At 54.3% G+C, this 19245-nt stretch overlaps 1 protein-coding gene across 4 annotated transcripts in view; it reads right to left on the bottom strand.

Annotated features, from left to right (window-relative positions):
• Positions 1 to 5077, bottom strand: part of CACNA2D2 (calcium voltage-gated channel auxiliary subunit alpha2delta 2) — a 281800-nt gene extending 276723 nt beyond the window's left edge. For all 4 annotated transcript variants that reach the window (XM_040358718.1, XM_040358717.1, XM_040358716.1 and 1 more), the window contains exon 1: positions 4851 to 5077. In XM_040358718.1, the coding sequence (XP_040214652.1) occupies positions 4851 to 4960 (110 nt within the window). In that variant the 5' untranslated portion in view covers positions 4961 to 5077. The remainder of the gene's footprint in view (positions 1 to 4850) is intronic.
• Positions 5078 to 19245: the final 14168 nt, after the last annotated feature.

The following is a 19245-nucleotide window of genomic DNA, read 5'->3' on the forward strand; positions in this document are numbered from 1 at the left end:
ATCATCAAAACATTTCAGTAAAAAGTAACAACACAATCCCAGGATCTCCGGATCTCCCAGATGAGGTCTCGGGATCAGAGTTCTGACACAATCCCCGGATCTCCCAGCTGAGGTCTCGGGATCAGAGTTCTGACACAATCCCCAGATCTCCCAGCTGAGGTCTCGGGATCAGAGTTCTGACACAATCCCCAGATCCCCGGATCTCCGGATCTCGCAGCTGAGGTCTCGGGATCAGAGACCTGACACAATCCCCGGATCTCCCAGCTGAGGTCTCGGGATCAGAGTTCTGACACCATCCCCAGATCTCCAGATCTCCCAGCTGAGGTCTCGGGATCAGAGTTCTGACACAATCCCCGGATCTCCGGATCTCGCAGCTGAGGTCTCGGGATCAGAGTTCTGACACAATCCCCGGATCTCCCAGCTGAGGTCTCGGGATCAGAGTTCTGACACAATCCCCGGATCTCCGGATCTCGCAGCTGAGGTCTCGGGATCAGAGTTCTGACACAATCCCCGGATCTCCCAGCTGAGGTCTCGGGATCAGAGTTCTGACACAATCCCCGGATCTCCGGATCTCGCAGCTGAGGTCTCGGGATCAGAGTTCTGACACAATCCCCGGATCTCCCAGCTGAGGTCTCGGGATCAGAGTTCTGACACAATCCCCGGATCTCCCAGCTGAGGTCTCGGGATCAGAGTTCTGACACAATCCCCGGATCTCTGGATCTCCCAGCTGAGGTCCCGGGATCAGAGTTCTGACACATCCCCAGATCTCCCAGCTGAGGTCCCGGGATCAGAGTTCTGACACAATCCCCAGATCCCCGGATCTCGCAGCTGAGGTCTCGGGATCAGAGTTCTGACACAATCCCCGGATCTCGCTGCTGAGGTCTCGGGATCAGAGTTCTGACACAATCCCTGGATCCCCGGATCTCGCAGCTGAGGTCTCGGGATCAGAGTTCTGACACAATCCCTGATCAATACAGAGGAACTACAAATCCCAGAGGCCCGGGGTGGGTGGGACTTGTGGTTCCTCTGAGGCCCGTGGCCTAGCGCACCAAACCAACAACATGGCGGCTCCGGGTGAATTACCAGAAAAATCAAATGATTCAAGTAGATCCCAACACACAGGACCTGATAGAGGACACACGCCGATCGCTGGTGACACAGGAACACGATCGTTTATCAGAAACTCCAATTATCACAAGAAGAAACAGAACACAATCCTGATTGGATAATGCCCCCCCCCCCTCAGAATCCCCGCCAAGGCATTTCATAGGGAGAAGCCATGACTCTCCGAATGGCAGTGCCAGTCCTTTCTGGAAACCTGAAGCCGTACATACATATATATATATAGTACTGGGGTCATCCTCCTCCATACACACTCAGGGTGGGGGATGGGGACAAGTATTTTTTTTGGGGGGGGAGGGGCAGCAATTATATATGAATACCTGCGGAGGGTTTTCAGCGTTGTAAATACATCATCTCTGTATTATGGAGCCAGGGTCAGGTTTGGGAGAAGTAGAGGGGGGCTATGGGGAGTATTGGGAGCGCTGGGGGTGGGGGGCTATGGGGAGTATTGGGAGCGGTGGGGGTCGGGGGGGCTATGGGGAGTATTGGGAGCGGTGGGGGGGCTATGGGGAGTATTGGGAGCGGTGGGGGGGGGGGGCTATGGGGAGTATTGGGAGCGCTGGGGGGGGGGGCTATGGGGAGTATTGGGAGCGGTGGGGGGGCTATGGGGAGTATTGGGAGCGGTGGGGGTGGGGGGCTATGGGGAGTATTGGGAGCGCTGGGGGTGGGGGGCTATGGGGAGTATTGGGAGCGGTGGGGGTGGGGGGCTATGGGGAGTATTGGGAGCGCTGGGGGTGGGGGGCTATGGGGAGTATTGGGAGCGCTGGGGGTGGGGGGATATGGGGAGTATTGGGAAGCGGTGGGGGGCTATGGGGAGTATTGGGAGCAGTGGGGGGCTATGGGGAGTATTGGGAGCGGTGGGGGTGGGGGGCTATGGGGAGTATTGGGAGCGGTGGGGGTCGGGGGGGCTATGGGGAGTATTGGGAGCGGTGGGGGGGCTATGGGGAGTATTGGGAGCGGTGGGGGGGGGGGGGGCTATGGGGAGTATTGGGAGCGCTGGGGGTGGGGGGCTATGGGGAGTATTGGGAGCGGTGGGGGTGGGGGGCTATGGGGAGTATTGGGAGCGCTGGGGGTGGGGGGCTATGGGGAGTATTGGGAGCGCTGGGGGTGGGGGGATATGGGGAGTATTGGGAAGCGGTGGGGGGCTATGGGGAGTATTGGGAGCAGTGGGGGGCTATGGGGAGTATTGGGAGCGGTGGGGGTGGGGGGCTATGGGGAGTATTGGGAGCAGTGGGGGGCTATGGGGAGTATTGGGAGCGGTGGGGGTGGGGGGCTATGGGGAGTATTGGGGGGGACGATGATGAGGACTGGGAGTTGTAGGCGGACAGCCGGATGATGGCATTTGGGGGGTGAAGGAATGATCACGGCTACACGGAGGGTGAGGGAAGAGGGGACAGTGGGGGGGGGGGGGGGGGGATGACGGATGTTAGTGATACATTGTATCGGGGAGAGGGAACATCGGACACATCATTTCCCGGTGAAGGGGGGGGGCTGCCACCCTGGATATAGAATAACGCCATCGTCTCGGGGTACAATGCCCATTATTGGGGGGCTCTGCAGATCACTGGAATTATTGTCCATACATTGAGGGTATTGGGGTGCAGTGTTGATGGGGAGGTTCGGTGCCCAGGGTCAGCAGAGCAATATAGAAAGTAGGGGTTAGCTGAAGGTATTAGGGTACAGTGTCAGTACTGGGGTCCTGTGTCAGGGGGTTACACTGCAGATATTAGGGTACAATGTGAGTACTGGGATCCTTTGCCAGAGGGGTTACACTGCAGGTATTGGGGTACATTGTCAGTACTGGGGTCCGGTGCCAGAGGGGTTACACTGCAGGAATCAGGGTACAGTGTCAGTCCTCGGTTCCTATTTTAGGGGGTACATTGCAGGAATTAGGGTAGAGCGTCAGTACTGGGGTCCGGTGTCAGGGGGTTAAACTGTAGGTATTAGGGTATAGTGTCAGGAGGACACACTGCAGGTATTGGGGTACAGCGTCAGTCCTCTGGTTGTGTGGCAGGAGCTACACCTCAGGTATGGGGGTACAGTGTCAGTGCCGTTGTCCTGTGCCAAGGATTTAACAGCAGGTATTAGGGTACAGTGTCAGTATTGGGGTCTTGTGTGGGGGGATACACTACATGTATTAGGGTACAGTGTCAGTACTGGGGTCCTGTTTCAGGGGGTAACATTGCAGGTATTAGGGTACAATGTGAGTACTGGGTCCTGTGCCAGGGTTTACAATGCAGGTATTAGGGTACAGTGTCAGTATTGGGTTGCAGGTGATCCAGCCTTCCATTATCCACATTCTGGGGGGCGCAGGGCTTATACGCTACTGGGGTGCCAAGATTTGGAGAAATGCTCCATATTGTGGGGTGCAGGGAAGGTAGTGTATTAGTAGCACAGGGGATGGAAGTGGGGTACCTATTACTGGGGGGTGGGGGTACAAGGGTAATAATAATAAAAAAAACAGTGGGGGGTCCAGGCAGGTTATATGGTGGCAGAATATTGATGGGGGTACATGGATAATATTAAGTTAAAGGGGGTAGTATTGGGGTGTAGGGGATAATATTGGGGATCGGGGAGCACACAGGTGATGGAGTATTTAGGGGTCCGGTAATAAAATTTGGGGGTACAGATATAATATTGGGGGTGTAGGGGATAATATTGGGGGTGTAGGGGATAATATGAGGGAGTAGGGGATAATATTGGGGGGGTGTAGAGGATAATATTGGGGTGTCGGGCATAATATTGGGGGTGTAGGGGATAATATTGGGGGGTGTAGAGGATAATATTGGGGTTTGGAGGAAGGATCGGGGAGCACACAGGTGATGGAGGAGTATTTAGGGGTCCGGTAATACAATTTGGGGTACAGATATAATATTGGGGGTGTAGGGGATAATATTGGGGGGTGTAGGGGATAATATTGGGGGGTGTAGGGGATAATATTGGGGGGTGTAGGGGATAATATTGGAGGTGTAGGGGATAATATTGGAGGTGTAGGGGATAATATTGGGGGGTGTAGGGGATAATATTGGGGGGTGTAGAGGATAATATTGGGGGGTGTAGAGGATAATATTAGGGGTGTAGAGGATAATATTGGGGGGTGTCGGGGATAATATGGGGGTGTAGGGGATAATATTGGGGATAATATGGGGGTGTAGGGGATAATATTGGGTGTAGAGGATAATATTGGGGTTCGGAGGAAGGATCGGGGAGCACACAGGTGATGGAGGAGTATTGGGGGGTCCGGTAATACAATTTGGGGGTACAGATATAATATTGGGGGGTGTAGGGGATAATATGGGGGTGTAGGGGATAATATTGGGGGTGTAGGGGATAATATGGGGGGATAATATGGGGGTGTAGGGGATAATATTGGGGGTGTAGGGGATAATATTGGGGGTGTAGGGGATAATATGGGGGTGTAGGGGATAATATTGGGGGGTGTCGGGGATAATATTGGGGTGTAGGGGATAATATTGGGGGGTGTCGGGGATAATATTGGGGGTGTAGGGGATAATATTGGGGGGTCGGGGATAATATTGGGGGGGTGTAGAGGATAATATTGGGGGTGTCGGGGATAATATTGGGGTTCGGATGAAGGATCTGGGAGCACACAGGTGATGGAGGAGTATTTGGGGGTCCGGTAATTCAATTTGGGGGTACAGAGACAATACCAGGGAACAGATCAGACATTTCGGGGTGTCGGCAGATATCGGGGTGTCGGTACTCACGTGTGCTGTTGCGGGAAGCTGAACCCCGAACCCCCCGGGAGGTGCAGCACACAGAGCACCGGGAGGAGGAGGAGGAAGATCGGCCGGAGAGATCTCATCGCCATCCGCATCGTGCAGAACCAAACCGGAGAGCCTCTGCCCACCGAACACTGCCAGCCGTGTACCCAGCCTAGGAGAGACAGACTCCCCCTACCACTGCCCTATATCACCCGACCGACTGCCCACTGCCTGCACACTGCCCGCCCACTCTCCACGGGAGACTCCGCCCACTGCCTGCCTACTGTACACGGGAGACTCCGCCCACTGCCTGCCCACTGTACACGGGAGACCACACCCACTGCCTTCCCACTGTACACAGGAGACTCCACCCACTGCCTTCCCACTGTACAAGGGAGACTCCGCCCACTGCCTGCCTACTGTACACGGGCGACTCCACCCACTGCCTGCCCACTGTACAGAGAGCCCGCCCACCGCCTGCCCACTGTACACGGGAGACCACACCCACTGCCTGCACACTGTACACAGAGCCCGCCCACCCTACAGAAGAGACCCTGCCCACTTGACGCAGATCCTGCCCAGCTTACCCAAAGACACCGCCCACCATACAGATATCCCGCCCACCCTGCAGACAGATCCCGGTGCACGGACACCCGCCCATCATCACCAGTCTCCACCCACAGCCTGTCCATCATCTAAACCCGCCCACCCTACAATCTAAGGGCTGCCCATCTACACCGCAACCCCGCCCACAGAGAGCCCGCCCAACATATGACCCCGCCCACAGAGAGCCCGCCCATAAAGACTACCGACTGCCCACTCCCTCCCCCCAGTACAAGGACCGCCCAATTCTGTACTAAGAGAACCTACCCCCCTTCTATATAGAGAGAACCTACCTCCTCCCCCTCTATAGAGAGAACCTACCTACCTCCCCCTCTATAGAGAGAACCTACCTACCTCCTCCCCTCTATAGAGAGAACCTACCTACCTCCTCCTCCTCTATAGAGAGAACCTACCTACCTCCTCCCCTCTATAGAGAGAACCTACCTACCACCTCCTCTATAGAGAGAACCTACCTACCTCCTCTATAGAGATAACCTACCTCCTCCCCTCTATAGAGAGAACCTACCTCCTCCCCTCTATAGAGAGAACCTACCTACCTCCTCCTCTATAGAGAGAACCTACCTCCTCCCCTTCTATAGACAGAACCTACCTCCCCTCTATAGAGAGAACCTACCTCCTCCTCTATAGAGAGAACCTACCTCCTCCCCCTCTATAGACAGAACCTACCTCCCCCTCTATAGAGAGAACCTACCTACCTCCCCCTCTATAGAGAGAACCTACCCCCTCCTCCTCCCCCTATATAGAGAGAACCTACCTCCTCCCCTATAGAGAGATCCTACCTACCCCCCTCTGTAGAGAGAACCTACCTCCTCTATAGAGAGAACCTACCTACCTCCTCCTCTATAGAGAGTACCTACCTACATCCTATATAGAGAGAACCTGCCTGCCTCCCCTCTATAGAGATAACCTACCTACTCCCCCTCTATAGAGAGAACCTACCTACCCCCTCTATAGAGAGAACCTACCTCATCCCCCTCTATAGAGAGAACCTACCTCCTCCCCCTCTATAGAGAGAACCTACCTCCTCCCCCTCTATAGAGAGAACCTCCTCCCCCTCTATAGAGAGAACCTACCTACCCCCTCTATAGAGAGAACCTACCTACCTCCCCCTCTATAGAGAGAACCTCCTCCCCCTCTATAGAGAGAACCTACCTCCTCCCCCTCTATAGAGAGAACCTACCTCCTCCCCCTCTATAGAGAGAACCTACCTACCCCCCTCTATAGAGAGAACCTACCTACCCCCCTCTATAGACAGAACCTACCTACCCCCCTCTATAGAGAGAACCTACCTCCTCCCCCTCTATAGAGAGAACCTACCTACCTCCCCCTCTATAGAGAGAACCTACCTACCCCCCTCTATAGAGAGAACCTACCTACCCCCCTCTATAGAGAGAACCTACCTCCTCCCCCTCTATAGAGAGAACCTACCTACCTCCTCCCCTCTATAGAGAGAACCTACCTACCTCCTCCTCCTCTATAGAGAGAACCTACCTACCTCCTCCCCTCTATAGAGAGAACCTACCTACCTCCCCCTCTATAGAGAGAACCTACCTACCTCCTCCCCTCTATAGAGAGAACCTACCTACCTCCTCCTCCTCTATAGAGAGAACCTACCTACCTCCTCCCCTCTATAGAGAGAACCTACCTACCACCTCCTCTATAGAGAGAACCTACCTACCTCCTCCCCTCTATAGAGAGAACCTACCTCCTCCCCTCTATAGAGAGAACCTACCTACCACCTCCTCTATAGAGAGAACCTACCTACCTCCTCCCCCTCTATAGAGAGAACCTACCTACCTCCTCCCCTCTATAGAGAGAACCTACCTACCTCCTCCTCCTCTATAGAGAGAACCTACCTCCTCCCCCTCTATAGAGAGAACCTACCTCCTCCCCTCTATAGAGAGAACCTACCTACCACCTCCTCTATAGAGAGAACCTACCTCCTCCCCTCTATAGAGAGAACCTACCTCCTCCTCTATAGAGAGAACCTACCTACCTCCCCCTCTATAGAGAGAACCTACCTCCTCCCCTCTATAGAGAGAACCTACCTCCTCCCCTCTATAGAGAGAACCTACCTACCTCCTCCTCTATAGAGAGAACCTACCTCCCCCCTTCTATATAGAGAGAACCTGCCTCCTCCCCCTCTATAGAGAGAACCTACCTACCTCCCCCTCTATAGAGAGAACCTACCTACCTCCTCCCCTCTATAGAGAGAACCTACCTACCTCCTCCTCTATAGAGAGAACCTACCTACCTCCTCCCCTCTATAGAGAGAACCTACCTCCTCCTCTATAGAGAGAACCTACCTACCTCCCCCTCTATAGAGAGAACCTACCTCCTCCCCTCTATAGAGAGAACCTACCTCCTCCCCTCTATAGAGAGAACCTACCTACCTCCTCCTCTATAGAGAGAACCTACCTCCTCCCCTTCTATAGACAGAACCTACCTCCCCTCTATAGAGAGAACCTACCTACCTCCTCCTCTATAGAGAGAACCTACCTCCTCCCCCTCTATAGACAGAACCTACCTCCCCCTCTATAGAGAGAACCTACCTACCTCCCCCTCTATAGAGAGAACCTACCCCCTCCTCCTCCCCCTATATAGAGAGAACCTACCTCCTCCCCTATAGAGAGATCCTACCTACCCCCCTCTGTAGAGAGAACCTACCTCCTCTATAGAGAGAACCTACCTCCTCCTCTATAGAGAGTACCTACCTACATCCTATATAGAGAGAACCTGCCTGCCTCCCCTCTATAGAGAGAACCTACCTCATCCCCCTCTATAGAGAGAACCTACCTCCTCCCCCTCTATAGAGAGAACCTACCTCCTCCCCCTCTATAGAGAGAACCTCCTCCCCCTCTATAGAGAGAACCTACCTACCCCCTCTATAGAGAGAACCTACCTACCTCCCCCTCTATAGAGAGAACCTCCTCCCCCTCTATAGAGAGAACCTACCTCCTCCCCCTCTATAGAGAGAACCTACCTACCCCCCTCTATAGAGAGAACCTACCTACCCCCCTCTATAGAGAGAACCTACCTACCCCCCTCTATAGAGAGAACCTACCTCCTCCCCCTCTATAGAGAGAACCTACCTACCTCCCCCTCTATAGAGAGAACCTACCTACCCCCCTCTATAGAGAGAACCTACCTACCCCCCTCTATAGAGAGAACCTACCTCCTCCCCCTCTATAGAGAGAACCTGGGACAGGGACACCTGAGCTCGGAGAAAGTTGGTTGGATGATGTGAAAGCCATCAGACTGAGGACATCTAGTGGCAGAAGAAAGTATTGTCTCTCCCTTCTAGAGGAACTGCAGTCCGCTCACATCATTTGTAATAAGAACATCTTTGCCATTCCGAAGCTTCCCTCCAACGCATATTATTTTATATAGACGGTGATTCTGATTCTGCCAGAAATCTCCCTCCACTGAGTCTGGCTGCAGCCATTTTAACTGAGGACAGCTGGATTTAGACAGACATACAGGGGCACACCTCCAGCTCTGCAGCTCATATTGGCCCTCCTATGACTCATCCCCCTCCCTGCCCGGCAAACTCTCACAAGAGCTCTGCATGATGTCATAAGCCTAGGCTAATAACCAGACAAGAAACAGGAAGTGGGCTGTATAAAGGGATTCTCTCTATAGAGGGGGAGGAGGTAGGTAGGTTCTCTCTATAGAGGGAGGAGGTAGGTTCTCTCTATAGAGGAGGGTGTAGGTAGGTTCTCTCTATAGAGGGGGGTGGGATAGGTAGGTTGTCTCTATAGAGGGGGAGGAGGTAGGTAGGTTCTCTCTATAGAGGGGAGGAGGTAGGTTCTCTCTATAGAGGGGGAGGAGGTAGGTAGGTTCTCTCTATAGAGGGGGAGGTAGGTAGGTTCTCTCTATAGAGGGAGGAGGTAGGTTCTCTCTATAGAGGAGGATGTAGGTAGGTTCTCTCTATAGAGGGGGGTGTGATAGGTAGGTTGTCTCTATAGAGGGGGAGGAGGTAGGTAGGTTCTCTCTATAGAGGGGAGGAGGTAGGTTCTCTCTATAGAGGAGGAGGTAGGTTCTCTCTATAGAGGGGAGGAGGTAGGTTCTCTCTATAGAGGGGGAGGAGGTAGGTTCTCTCTATAGAGGGGAGGAGGTAGGCTCTCTCTATAGAGGGGGAGGAGGTAGGTTCTCTCTATAGAGGGGAGGAGGTAGGTTCTCTCTATAGAGGGGAGGAGGTAGGTTCTCTCTATAGAGGGGAGAAGGTAGGTTATCTCTATAGAGGGGGGTAGGTTCTCTCTATAAAGGGAGGATGTAGGTTCTCTCTATAGAGGGGAGGAGGTAGGTTCTCTCTATAGAGGGGGAGGATGTAGGTTCTCTCTATAGAGGGGGATGAGGTAGGTTCTCTCTATAGAGGGGGAGGAGGTAGGTTCTCTCTATAGAGGTGGGAGGTAGGTTATCTCTATAGAGGTGAGGTAGGTAGGCTCTCTCTATAGAGGGGAGGTAGGTAGGTTCTCTCTATAGAGGAGGAGGAGGTAGGTTCTCTCTAAAGAGGGGGAGGGGGTAGGTTCTCTCTATAGAGGGAGGTAGGTAGGTTCTCTCTATAGAGGAGGAAGTAGGTAGGTTATCTCTATAGAGGGGGAGGTAGGTAGGTTCTCTCTATAGAGGGGGAGGAGGTAAGTTCTCTCTATAGAGGGGAGAAGGTAGGTTATCTCTATAGAGGGGGGTAGGTTCTCTCTATAAAGGGAGGACGTAGGTTCTCTCTATAGAGGGGAGGAGGTAGGTTCTCTCTATAGAGGGGGAGGAGGTAGGTTCTCTCTATAGAGGGGGATGAGGTAGGTTCTCTCTATAGAGGGGGAGGAGGTAGGTTCTCTCTATAGAGGTGGGAGGTAGGTTATCTCTATAGAGGTGAGGTAGGTAGGCTCTCTCTATAGAGGGGAGGTAGGTAGGTTCTCTCTATAGAGGAGGAGGAGGAGGTAGGTTCTCTCTAAAGAGGGGGAGGGGGTAGGTTCTCTCTATAGAGGGAGGTAGGTAGGTACCACAAGCCCCCCGCCCAAAGTGACTCTCGTCACAGGTCTGACAGGTTCCACAAGCCCCCCGCCCAAAGTGACTCTCGTCACAGGTTCCACAAGCCCCCCCACCCAAAGTGACTCTCGTCACAGGTCACAGGTTCCACAAGCCCCCCGCCCAAAGTGACTCTCGTCACAGGTTCCACAAGCCCCCCGCCCAAAGTGACTCTCGTCACAGGTTCCACAAGCCCCCCGCCCAAAGTGACTCTCGTCACAGGTCTGACAGGTTCCACAAGCCCCCCGCCCAAAGTGACTCTCGTCAGGTTCCACAAGCCCCCCGCCCAAAGTGACTCTCATCACAGGTCACAGGTTCCACAAGCCCCCCGCCCAAAGTGACTCTCGTCAGGTTCCACAAGCCCCCCGCCCAAAGTGACTCTCGTCAGGTTCCACAAGCCCCCCGCCCAAAGTGACTCTCATCACAGGTCACAGGTTCCACAAGCCCCCCGCCCAAAGTGACTCTCGTCAGGTTCCACAAGCCCCCCGCCCAAAGTGACTCTCGTCAGGTTCCACAAGCCCCCCGCCCAAAGTGACTCTCGTCACAGGTCACAGGTTCCACAAGCCCCCCGCCCAAAGTGACTCTCATCACAGGTCTGACTGTGTAAATCTTTGTGAATTGAGCCTTTAGCCTGTTACAGTCTCCACCCCCCCCCCCCCCGCCCCCACCTGAGCCTCCCAGGCATTCTCAGCACAGCGCCGGTCACCAGTTGGACCAGCGAAGGGACAAAGATCGTTTTTCCCGATTGGTACAATCAGCGTGTAATGATTCTATATTGCAGCATCATTAGCAGCGGAGAGTCCCCCCGGGGGAAGGGGGGGGGGGGAGATACTAATGGATAAACAAGAAATTCTCAGCGGTGTATATGGACAGGCGTGTGTGCGCATGCGCGCGTCGCGTTTCACGATCCAGCAGGCAGGGAACTACAACTCCCGGCGTGACCCCGGCGCGGCGGTGTGAGCGGGCGAGACGCAGAACCGTCATTTTAATTGTTGGTTTAACACAAATCACGCACCAATTCCGCCATCATCAATAAATCATTAGACCAAAATATCCTCCATTTTCTGCACAGCTGGAACAGCCGCTTCACAGCCGGCGCGGCGCGCCATGTGCTGGGATGGGGGTGGGGGAAGGGATTCGGAGACGACGGCGTTCATACGATACATCTCATCGCGTTATAAAGTTTCTGGAAACAATTCCGACATTTTGGAAGGAGGACAGGCAGGAAAAATATGGCGGTTTCTGCGGCGGAGCGTTTTATAGACGGAGCGCGTGGTGTGCGGTCGGCTGCGACGGCACCTGGAAGGACGGGAAAAATGCGCCATAAATTTTACAATGCAGAGAAATACTCCACACTTCATTCTGACACATCGGGGGGGGGGGGATGAGAGCAAAGCGCGGTCTGCGTACAGCTCGGAGGGAGCGCAATCTGAATTCTACCGTCCCACCCAGATATCAGGGAGGATTTACTAAAAAGATAGGAGGTCTAACCCGCTACTAGCAAGGGGGACCTAATAAAGGGGGTCTAACCCGCTACTAGCAAGGGGGACCCAATAAAGGGGGTCCAACCCACTAATAGCAAGGGGGACCTAATAAAGGGGGTCCAACCCACTACTAGCAAGGGGGACCTAATAAAGGGGGTCCAACCCGCTACTAGCAAGGGGGACCTAATAAAGGGGATCCAACCCACTACTAGCAAGGGGGACCTAATAAAGGGGGTCCAACCCGGTACTAGCAAGGGGGACCTAATAAAGGGGATCCAACCCGCTACTAGCAAGGTGGACCTAATAAAGGGGGTCCAACCCACTACTAGAAAGGGGGACCTAATAAAAGGGGTCTAACCCGCTACTAGCAAGGGGGACCTAATAAAGGGGGTCCAACCCGCTACTAGCAAGGGGGACCTAATAAAGGGGATCCAACCCACTACTAGCAAGGGGGACCTAATAAAGGGGGTCCAACCCCCTTCTAGCAAGGTGTACCTAATAAAGGAGGTCTAACCCGCTACTAGCAAGGGGGACCTAATAAAGGGGGTCCAACCCACTAATAGCAAGGAGGACCTAATAAAGGGGATCCAACCCGCTACTAGCAAGGGGGACCTAATAAAGGGGGTCCAACCCACTACTAGCAAGGGGGACCTAATAAAGGGGGTCCAACCCGCTACTAGCAAGGGGGACCTAATAAAGGGGGTCCAACCCGCTACTAGCAAGGGGGACCTAATAAAGGGGGTCCAACCCGCTACTAGCAAGGGGGACCTAATAAAGGGGATCCAACCCACTACTAGCAAGGGGGACCTAATAAAGGGGTCCAACCCGCTACTAGCAAGGTGTACCTAATAAAGGAGGTCTAACCCGCTACTTGCAAGGGGGACCTAATAAAGGGGGTCCAACCCGGTACTAGCAAGGGGGACCTAATAAAGGGGATCCAACCCGCTACTAGCAAGGGGGACCTAATAAAGGGGGTCCAACCCGCTACGAGCAAGTTGGGACCTAATAAAGGGGGGTCCAACCCACTATTAGCAAGGTGGACCTAATAAAGGGGGTCCAACCCGCTACGAGCAAGGTGTACCTAATAAAGGGGGTCCAACCTGCTACTAGCAAGGGGGACCTAATAAAGGGGGTCAAGGGGGTCCAACCCGCTACTAGCAAGGTGGACCTAATAAAGGGGGTCCAACCCACTACTAGCAAGGTGGACCTAATAAAGGGGGTCCAACCCGCTACGAGCAAGTTGGGACCTAATAAAGGGGGTCCAACCCACTATTAGCAAGGTGGACCTAATAAAGGGGGTCCAACCCGCTACGAGCAAGGTGTACCTAATAAAGGGGGTCCAACCCACTACCAGCAAGGGGGACCTAATAAAGGGGGTCAAGGGGGTCCAACCCGCTACTAGCAAGGTGCACCTAATAAATGGGGTCCAACCCGCTACTAGCAAGGTGTACCGAATAAAGGGGGTCCAACTAGCAAGGTGCACCTAATAAAGGGGGTCCAACCCGCTACTAGCCAGGGGGACCTAATAAATGGGGTCCAACCCGCTACTAGCAAGATGTACCGAATAAAGGGGGTACAACTAGCAAGGTGGACCTAATAAAGGGGGTCCAAGGGGGTCCAACTCGCTACTAGCAAGGTGGACCTAATAAAGGATGTCCAACTAATAAAAGGGGTCCAACCCGCTACCAGTAAGATAGACCCAATAAGGGGGTCAAGGGGGTCCAACCCGCTACTAGCAAGGTGGATCTAATAAAGGGGGTCAAGGGGGTCCAACCCGCTACTAGCAAGGTGGACCTAATAAAGGGGGTCCAACAAGCGAGGTGGACCTAATAAAGGGGGTCCAAGGGGGTCCAACTCGCTACTAGCAAGGTGGATCTAATAAAGGGGGTCAAGGGGGTCCAACCCGCTACTAGTAAGGTGGACCTAATAAAGTGTCTGTAATCTTTTGTGGAAATGGATGAGAGGACAGGCCATGTGTGACCATCTCCGTCCCCCCCGGTTTATTGGTTTACCCGCACGGCGGGGCCTGTTTGCGTAGAGAAGGAGATGAAACGAGAAGGAATCCATCTGCGCTAATTCGCCTGTCAGGCAGCGGCGCGGAGCAGGTAAACTCTTTACGGTCTGGGCGAGTTTTATAGGCCTGACACAGCAGAACAAGACGGAGTGCGCCGGCTCTGCCCAGTGAAATGAGGTCATTATGTGACAGGCCTCTCGGCGCCGCCGGAGATGCTTAAATACTGCGCTGGTAATGGCAGGTCAGAGCCGGAGCAGATAAAAAAACGGGACGGGACGAGCTACGGCCGCAATCCGGGGGCCAGGAAAATGCAATCTATGGAAGAATATTATCTGGCGTCGCCATAAGTCACAGCGCGGTCCGCGATCTTCTGACACCAAACGAGCGTCCCTTTAAAGGAAAGCTATTGTGCGTCCCTCCATTCCCGAATCAGTCATTCGCATTTTCGCATGCTGTTCCATATTTCCGTGCTTGCGCTTTGTATAAATATTTTTACCCGCAGCGGAGGGTGTTTCAGGATGGAGAGCGGGGGAAGGGGCCGGTATATACTGTATCTCATTTACTGGTCCTTTCCTTTTTAAATATACACAGTGAGTGATTGGTACCTAGCAGGCTCCACCCACTACAGGCTTCCTGCGGAAAACTACATAGGGGGGCGGAGACAAGACCAGTCACCCTGTACAAGGAGAGAGAGCAGAGCTGTGGGAGGAGGCAAGAAGGCTCCACCCACTACCGAAAACTACAGGAGGGGGCGGAGACAAGACCAGTCACCCTGCATAAGGAGAGACAGCAGAGCTGTGGGAGGGGACAAGCAAGGTCTACCCACTACAGAAAATGACAGGAGGGGGCGGTGACAAGACCAGTCACCCTGTACAAGGAGAGAGAACGGAGCTGTGGGAGGAGCCCAGCAGGCCACACCCACTATAGAAAACTACAGGAGGGGCGGGGACAAGATCAATCACCCTGCTCAATGAGAGAGAACGGAGCTGTGGGAGGAGCCCAGCAGGCTCCACCCACTATAGAACACTACAGGAGGGGCGGGGACAAGATCAATCACCTTGCTCAAGGATAAAAAGCAGAGCTGTGGGAGGAGCCCAGCAGGCTCCACCCACTATAGAAAACTACAGAGGATCAGAGACAAGACCAGTCCCTCTGCTCAAGGAGAGAGAGCAGAGCTGTGGGAGGGGCCCAGCAGGCTCCACCCACTATAGAAAACTACAGGACGGGGCGGGACAAGAACAATTACCTTGCTGAAGGAGAAAAAGCAGAGCTGTGGGAGGGGCCAGAAGGCTCCACCCACTATAGAAAACTCCAGAAGGGGGCGGGGACAAGACCAATCCCCCTGTACAAGGAGAGAGAGCAGAGCTGTGGGAGGAGGCAAGAAGGCTCCACCCACTACCGAAAACTACAGGAGGGGGCGGAGACAAGACCAGTCACCCTGCATTAGGAGAGACAGCAGAGCTGTGGGAGGGGACAAGCAAGGTCTACCCACTACAGAAAATGACAGGAGGGGGCGGTGACAAGACCAGTCACCCTGCACAAGGAGAGACAGCACAGCTGTGGGAGGAGCCCAGCAGGCCCCACCCACTATAGAAAATGACAGGAGGAGCGGGGACAAGACCAATCACCTTGCTCAAGCAGAGAGAGCAGAGTTGTGGGAGGGGCCCAGCAGGCTCCACCCACTAAAGAAAACTACAGGAGGGGCGGAGACATGCCCAGCACAAGGAGAGAAAGCAGAGCTGTGGGAGGAGCCGGGGCAGAATCGGCTCACTACAGAAAACTGCAGAAGGGGGCGGTGACAAGACCAGTCCTCCTGCACAAGGAGAGGGGGCAGCAGTGATTGGTCTTTATCACAGGAAGTCTCACATGGGATCACTGCTCAGATCTGGGAGAAATACACAAACCTCCCCGAGATTCCAGAAGGAGATCTACGAGGGACGGATTTAGAGGTCTTCACTGATCCCGGAGTTCAGATTTATATTGTATCCAAAGGTCGCAGATGGGAATTCACTTAAACAGCCATTTGTAAGCGGAGAAGCAGAGAGGAGGCCTGAGGATGGGGGGGGGGGGGGGGGAGGGGAGGGGAGGCCGTGAGGCTCGCATGTCCCCTGAGCGACATTAAATGCACAATTTTCATCTTTGGCCGGAGCGCTGCTGTCACTGCGGACATGAGAGGCGTCACAAATCGCACACACTCAGCTCCATTATACGCTGACTCAGGACAGAATCGGGATGAAATTCGCAGATCTGAGTACAATCTGCATAATGCTGAGACAGGGGGCCGAGGACGCTGCCTGGGGGGGGGGGAGGGGTACTTATGGAAGGATTATTGTATTCAAAATATTGCAGGGATGGTGGGAACCCCTCATAATGGGCACAGCGGGTGTAGAGACCAGGGAACTCAGCACAGGGATGGTGGGAACTCCTCATAATGGGCACAGCGGGTATACAGACCCGGGAACTCAGCACAGGGACGGTGGGAACCCCTCATAATGGGCACAGCGGGTGTACAGACCCGGGAACTCAGCACAGGGATGGTGGGAACCCCTCATAATGGGCACAGCGGGTGTACAGACCTGGGAACTCGGCACAGGGATGGTGGGAACCCCTCATAATGGGCACAGCGGGTGTACAGACCCGGGAACTCAGCACAGGGATGGTGGGAACCCCTCATAATGGGCACAGCGGGAGTACAGACCCGGGAACTCGGCACAGGGATGGTGGGAACCCCTCATAATGGGCACAGCGGGTGTACAGACCCGGGAACTAAGCACAGGGATGGTGGGAACCCCTCATAATGGGGCACAGCGGGTGTACAGACCCGGGAACTCAGCACAGGGATGGTGAGAACCCCTCATAATGGGCACAGCGGGTGTACAGACCCGGGAACTCAGCACAGGGATGGTGGGAACCCCTCATAATGGGCACAGCGGGTGTACAGACCCGGGAACTAAGCACAGGGATGGTGGGAACCCCTCATAATGGGGCACAGCGGGTGTACAGACCCGGGAACTCAGCACAGGGATGGTGAGAACCCCTCATAATGGGCACAGCGGGTGTACAGACCCGGGAACTCAGCACAGGGATGGTGAGAACCCCTCATAATGGGCACAGCAATTAAGCTTTAACATTAAACCCTGGAAGCTGATGTTTTAGGCGTCTCTGGCTTTTTACATTTCTACTCTTTTCTGTTGTGTTTTATTTCCTTGTAGAAGGAAGCCCAGGTAAGACACGCAGAATTCGGGGGGCCGGGACCCCGGTGCTGCAAGGCTTTAATTCTCCCCCCCCCCTCCGACACCAGTTATGATATTTGTGCATCCGCTGGTTTTTAATTAGACGCGAGTCTGTCTCTGGGTTTCACACACCTAGCGGCAGCTGGGGGGGGGGGGGTCATTTCTGGAGCAGTTACCCATGAAATGACACTGAGCCGGTGGCCGCGGGCAGAGATAATCATTGGACGTCTCTGAGGAGTGACACTTGTGTCCCAGAATCAGGATTTGTGCCCCCCTCCTTCACCCCCCCCCCCCGCGCTCTGCGGGCAGAGGGGTCTGTGTCACTTGGCGTGAGTGCGCTCATCCATGTCTGCCTGTGTATATATATGTATCTACATAGTGGAGGAAATAACGATGGTCTCCCCTACAGATTGTGTACGTTTTCCACTTATATAGAAATATTGGGCCAGATTCACGTAGATGGGCGTCATTTTGGGCGGGCGTAACGCATCCGATTTACGTTACGCCGCCGCAAGTTTTTCAGGCAAGTGCTTTATTCTCAAAGCTCTTGCCTGTAAAGTTGCGGCGGCGTAGCGTAAATCACCCGGCGGAATTCAAATTCGGCGGGTAGGGGGCGTTTTTCATTTAAATGAAGCGCGTCCCCGCTAGGTGGTGCTTCCGTAGATTTCCCCGTCGAGTATGCAAATTAGCTACATAAGCGAATTCCCGAACGTACGCGCGGCCGACGCAGTAAAGTTACGACGTTTACGTTAGGCTTTTCCCGGCGTAAAGTTGCCCCTGGGTTTATGAGGCGCAGTCAGTGTTAAGTATGGCCGTCGTTCCCGCGTCGAAAATTTATAAAATGACGTCGTTTGCGTAAAGTCGTCCGTGAATGGTGCTGGACGTAATTTACGTCCACGTCAAAACCAATGACGTCCTTGCGACGTCATTTAGAGCAATGCACGCCGGGAAATTTTACGGACGGCGCATGCGCAGTTCGTTCGGCGCGGGGACGCGCTTCATTTAAATGAAACATGCCCCCTACCCCCCGAATTTGAATTCAGCCGGGTGATTTATGCAACTTTACAGGCAAGTGCTTTGAGAATAAAGCACTTGCCTGAAAAACTTGCGGCGGCGTAACGTAAATCAGATACGTTACGCCCGCCCAAAATTACGCCCATCTACGTGAATCTGCCCCAAAATATCAACCAGAAATCCAGAAAAGAAACACAAATGATACAAATTGTGAGGAACCTTCGTCCTCAACAGGACCATGTCCGCCGTAAAAGCTTCCTCTGTCCAGAACCAGCGCCATCCAAGACCCACAGGGCCAATCCTAGGGTCACAGGCGCCTGGGTGCAGAAATATTTATGGCGCCCCCCACATGGGCGTGGTCATCTTACTAACTCCTCCCCTTTACAAATGTTTCTATGGCTACGACTCAAACACAGAGATGCTCCCCTAAGAAGTCTTCATTAGTGTCCCCCATCAGAGTCCCCCCCCAGCAGGTGTCCCCCATCAGAGCCCCCCCATCAGGTGTCTCCCATCAGAGTCCCCCCCAGCAGGTGTCTCCCATCAAAGCCCCCCAGCAGGTGTCCCTCATCAGAGCCCCCCCATCAGGTGTCTCCCATCAGAGCCCCCCCAGCAGGTGTCCCCCATCAGAGCCCCCCCATCAGGTGTCTCCCATCAGAGTCCCCCCCAGCAGGTGTCTCCCATCAAAGCCCCCCAGCCGGTGTCCCTCATCAAAGCCCCCCCATCAGGTGTCTCCCATCAGAGCCCCCCCAGCAGGTGTCCCCCATCAGAGCCCCCCCAGAAGGTGTCCCCCATCAGAGCCCCCCCACAGCAGGTGTCCACCATCAGAGCCCCCCCCCCCCACAGGTGTCTCCCATCAGAGTCCCCCCAGCAGGTGTCCCCCATCAGAGCCCCCCCCCCAGCAATTGTCCCCCATCAGAGCCCCCCCCAGCAGGTGTCCCTCATCAAAGCCCCCCAGCAGGTGTCCCCCATCAGAGCCCCCCCCAGCAGGTGTCCCTCATCAAAGC

This window comes from Rana temporaria, chromosome 7, assembly GCF_905171775.1.
Source record: "Rana temporaria chromosome 7, aRanTem1.1, whole genome shotgun sequence".
NCBI lineage: Eukaryota > Metazoa > Chordata > Amphibia > Anura > Ranidae > Rana > Rana temporaria.